This window comes from Ursus arctos, unplaced genomic scaffold (assembly GCF_023065955.2).
Source record: "Ursus arctos isolate Adak ecotype North America unplaced genomic scaffold, UrsArc2.0 scaffold_26, whole genome shotgun sequence".
Lineage (NCBI taxonomy): Eukaryota > Metazoa > Chordata > Mammalia > Carnivora > Ursidae > Ursus > Ursus arctos.
Window position 1 is genome coordinate 39,646,937 of NW_026622941.1, and position 5,175 is coordinate 39,652,111.

General features: G+C 49.7%; 1 protein-coding gene across 1 annotated transcript; it reads right to left on the reverse strand.

Annotated features, from left to right (window-relative positions):
* On the reverse strand, nt 1–3,524 carry LOC113257657 (tubulin alpha-1B chain). The gene is made up of 4 exons (XM_026501966.4): nt 3,337–3,524; nt 1,746–1,968; nt 1,456–1,604; nt 1–1,156 (listed from the first exon to the last, which is right to left on the reverse strand). The coding sequence occupies exons 1-4, from the start codon at nt 3,337–3,339 to the stop codon at nt 176–178; spliced, it is 1,356 nt and encodes a 451-aa protein (XP_026357751.1). The 5' UTR covers nt 3,340–3,524; the 3' UTR covers nt 1–175.
* Nucleotides 3,525–5,175: the final 1,651 nt, after the last annotated feature.

Below are 5,175 nucleotides of genomic sequence, written 5' to 3' on the forward strand. Positions count from 1 at the left end.
TTTCTTAAAGCCTTTACTTTGAGACATGATGGAAAAATGCGACAGGTACACATGGAAAAGACATGATCACAGTTAGAAGTGAAGACAATCTAACCAGAGAGCTTTAATGCCTGTCAGCTAATGTTGAAGCTTAAGCTCTGAGTGTGACATGCTGCAGGGCTGAAAGGAACGGTAATCAGTATTCCTCTCCTTCTTCCTCACCCTCTCCTTCAACAGAATCCACACCAACCTCCTCATAATCCTTCTCCAGGGCAGCCATGTCCTCACGGGCCTCAGAAAACTCTCCTTCCTCCATGCCCTCCCCCACATACCAGTGAACAAAGGCACGCTTGGCATACATCAGGTCAAACTTGTGGTCCAGGCGAGCCCAGGCCTCAGCGATGGCTGTGGTGTTGCTCAGCATACACACAGCCCGCTGGACTTTGGCCAGGTCTCCGCCAGGTACCACAGTGGGAGGCTGGTAATTAATGCCCACTTTGAAGCCAGTGGGGCACCAGTCCACGAACTGGATGCTGCGCTTGGTCTTGATGGTGGCAATGGCAGCATTGACATCTTTGGGAACCACGTCGCCACGGTACAACAGGCAGCAAGCCATGTATTTACCATGGCGAGGGTCACATTTCACCATCTGGTTGGCTGGCTCAAAGCATGCGTTGGTGATCTCTGCTACAGAAAGCTGTTCATGGTAGGCTTTCTCAGCAGAGATGACGGGGGCATAGGTGGCCAGAGGGAAGTGGATGCGGGGATAGGGCACCAGGTTGGTCTGGAATTCTGTCAGATCAACATTCAGGGCTCCATCAAATCTGAGGGAAGCAGTGATGGAGGACACAATCTGGCTAATAAGGCGGTTAAGGTTAGTGTAGGTTGGGCGTTCAATATCGAGGTTTCTACGACAGATGTCATAGATGGCCTCATTGTCTACCATGAAGGCACAATCAGAGTGCTCCAGGGTGGTGTGGGTAGTGAGGATGGAGTTGTAGGGCTCAACTACAGCTGTGGAAACCTGGGGGGCTGGGTAAATGGAGAACTCCAGCTTGGACTTCTTGCCATAATCGACAGAGAGACGTTCCATCAGCAGGGAGGTGAACCCGGAACCAGTTCCCCCTCCAAAGCTGTGGAAAACCAAGAAGCCCTGAAGACCTGTGCACTGGTCAGCCTGTTGGAAAAAAGAGAGAAAACATATTAATATATTATTGCTCTTTGCAATATATAAGTAAATATACTTTTACTTTTCATACAATTCCAAGAATATAGATCTTATTTTGACAAGAAATGCTTTTAAATACATGTAGACCTTCCTAGAATTACTAAGCATTTCTTAATTAAAAAAAAACCCATAAAGGAATAGTTTACCTCGCTCTATTACATTTTAATTCTGTGTTTGAGATGAAAAGAACAGATTTCAAATGTCTTTCTTAGGATCACTGTTTACTTTGTTCTTGAGAATAAACATACCAGCTTCCGGATTCGGTCCAAGACGAGGTCAATGATCTCCTTGCCAATGGTGTAGTGCCCACGGGCGTAGTTGTTGGCAGCATCTTCCTTGCCTGTGATGAGCTGCTCAGGGTGGAAGAGCTGGCGGTAGGTGCCAGTGCGAACTTCATCTGGAAAAGGAAAACAAAGCAGCCGCCCATCACTCACCGCCTGCACAAGCCTGCTCGACCCCAGGGTGTCCATGGAGCCTCAAGACAGACCCCCTGTCCCAGACCCCCGGGCGCTCACTGGGGTTACTGAAGCCAACTCACCAATGACTGTGGGTTCCAGGTCTACAAACACAGCCCTGGGCACATGCTTGCCAGCGCCCGTCTCACTGAAGAAGGTGTTGAAGGAGTCATCCCCTCCCCCGATGGTCTTGTCACTTGGCATCTGGCCATCGGGCTGAATGCCGTGTTCCAGGCAATAGAGCTCCCAGCAGGCATTGCCGATCTGGACACCAGCCTGTCCGACGTGGATGGAGATACACTCACGCTGTGAAAAAGTAGATTAAAAAAAGAAAATCAATATTAAACTAATCTAGTAATGACTGTAAAGCAGAACAAAATAATTTCTGTAATCAATCTTACAAACTTCCCCTTCTAAAACTATTTAAAATGTAATACGCTTCTAGGGGATAATCACTATACTTTTGATCTGCATAGCTTTTAATGAATTTCTTTTCCCTATCTAAATTGGGAAGGTCTCTTTCCAGACTAAGAGAGCTTAGTCACAGTTCCTCCTTTGGAAGACGAAGATAGGGAGGCCATTCATCCAGTGCTCAGGCCTCAGAATTCCATTTTAGACTAGGTGGCCAGATTTCCGGGCAGCTACCATCACAGGAAGCACGTGGCCAGAACAGTGCAGAGGAAATGTCTGGCCGCAGGGACAAAGGGCGGGGCTTTGCGGCACAGGATGAATGAGCAATTCAGGGTGTGCGCGCGCCCGCGCCCCTCTGCGGCCAGCGGGAACGCGCAGCTGCAGAGACACGCAGCAGCCACGTCTGCAGAGGCGCCTGCCATGGCCAGCCATCATCTGCTCCGCCAGGCACGGGGCTCAACCTTCACATCTGTCAGGGCACAGCAGGGGATTATAGGCGGCCCAGATCTGGACCAAGATCCGATTTCTGTTCCCTCAAAATCCCTCACCGCCACCACCTGCTCCTATGCGCATTCCTAACTTAGACCAAGGAAGGGCAGATGGCCTCTAGAAGCTGTCGGGAGCTAATTGTCCTAATAATGTGGCGTAGTGCAGCACACTGGCAAAGAACCGTTCTCTACATTCATCTTACTATTCTCGTTAAACCTCCCCTCCGCCCCCAAAACTCAAGGCTCACAGAAGACAACGCCCTACAGTGGTAGAGCCGCAGCGCCTTGACGCGCACGCGCAGACTGCAGGGGCGGTCTCCCGCCGCTCCCTGGCGGGAAGGTAACGGTCGCGCCTGCGCTTTTGTGTCGGGCTCCTTCCCGCCTCCGCGTTTCTGGCAGAGGAGGAAGTGAGGGCGTGGAGAGCTCGCGCGCGCGCCCGCCAAAAGCGGGGGGAAGGAAAGGGGGATGGGAACGCGCGGGAAAAGACCGTAGGGTCTCGGGTCGCCGCGCCCAAGAGGTAAGGGCTAATTGAGAGCCCCAACCACGGTCTGGGAGCCGATGCCCGGCCATGCCCTCCCAGAGTCCGAGAAGAAAACGCAGCGGTCCCCCATTTTGGGCCCCAACCATCCTCACTACTTCCACCCTCGCCTCTCGCCTCGCTTTTTGCCTTCCAAAACCAGAGCGCTGATCCCTGGCTAACGGCCCCCCCGAGACCGCCCGGCTCGCTTCTCCCGGTTTTCCAGAGCGAGGGCGGCGCCCTGACCGGCCCACTCACCATGGTGGCTACGGGTTAGCAGGCGCAGGCGACAGCAGCAGACACCGGGTCCCGGTTACCGTCCCCGACAAGCTAAGAGTCGAGGTAAGTAACGCACTGAAGCGGAGGCGGTGCCGGAGCCACTTAAGTAGCGGTCCGGGGAGGGGCGGGCGGGCCCAGGCGGTGCCTCGGCCGCGGGCCCCTCCCCCGGCCCGGCGCGCCCACTCGGCGCCCGGCTCGGCCGCCGCAGAGGCGGGCTCCTGGCCCAGAGCCCCCTCCCCGCGCCGGCCCTGCGGGGCGGGGTCCGCCGCGCCTGCGGACAGCGAGCTCTGGTGCTGCAGTCCGCGGCGCATGGCTGCCAGGGCCTGGGCGGGGGGCGGGCGCCGGCTCGGAAACCAAGCAACATGGGCACGGGAAAGGAGGCTTGCCTTAATTTGGATGAACCCTAAGACTTAAGAAGTCTGTACAGTTTTAAAGATGAAGCACCATGAGATGCAGAAATTTCTGGTCTGGATAGCTCAGCTGATTATTCTCATGTTGCCACAATTTGTCAGTGAGTTTTGCCTTTTTCTCTTCTCAGTTCCTTTGAAGGCAGTGCATTCTTTACTTACCTGATAATGTGGAGGAAGCAAGGTTTAGAAAACAGACTGGTTTTATTTGGTTTATTGTAATGACTTGTTCGTTAAACTAAGGTGCCAGATGTTGGAAGCAAAAGTATTTCAGTCATTCAAAGAGTAGTACCTGAGCATTGAACACCGGAGCTGTTGAAAGGGCCTACTAGGCCTCATTTTTAGACATAACTGACGACTTTATGGAACAGTCCCAGGGGCTTTTAGAAAGTGAGATTCAAAGATACATTTCAAATTTGGTAGCTGAATTGTAGAAGTGAGGACAGAAACTTGGGTAGTGAGGAAATTGACAATGAAGGATATTAGGAGGTAGGGAATCCTTGTGTTACATAGAGCTTTGTAAAACTATATAATAACTGCTTTCTGTTATGTCAAGATAGATATATTGGTTATAGCCTCCTTCTAGGAGGCCCAGATTATAGTGGATACACTCTTCCCCACCACTGCCTTTCAGGGGACTCTATTCCAAGACCATAAACTTTATAAACCCTTGGAAATGCATAAAGTGGTTAGTTAGGGTTAAAGTGTGGCTTTAAAATGGTTCTAGCAGAAACCTGTTGTCACCCTATTCAAAAGAGCCTCCCAGTGATAGTATGTAACAAAAAATAAATATAAAACTAACAATTCACAGTTCATATTCAGTTATTACCTTGCTCAGATTTGGTAAAGACTTCACCCTTCATATCAGACAAATAACAGATTTACACTGTTTTTATGTGTGTGTAGTTTCTAAGGATATATATATATATGCACACACACACAACACACACACATATATTTTTACTCTCTTATATATGTAAAATTTCCACTCATAGGAACCTGGAATACAAACAAGGCGTTTTTCTTTTATTTCTAATAAATATATTTTTTGTTATCCGTTAAAAGGTTTTCTTTCTTTCTTTTTTTTTTTTTTTTCTTTTTTTGGTAAGATGACTTTCTGTTAAAAGGTTTTCAACTCAAGATCCAAATTTGCACATATTTTCCAAACTATGTTACTGGGAACAGGAATATATTTGAATATTGTCTCATTTATTCTTAGAGGAGATGGAATATAATTAGTTTGGACCAGAAAATGAATGTTAGGGAACCACCCTGCTTAACTCCATTTTGCTGTCTGCTCTGGATGAAAGCCATTTGGAAGCAGGCACCTCCCTCCTTCTAGCTCTCTGCAGAACCTTAGAGCTTTCACTGCAGAGATTTGCTCCTGTGGGGCTGTGTGTCTCCCCAGATA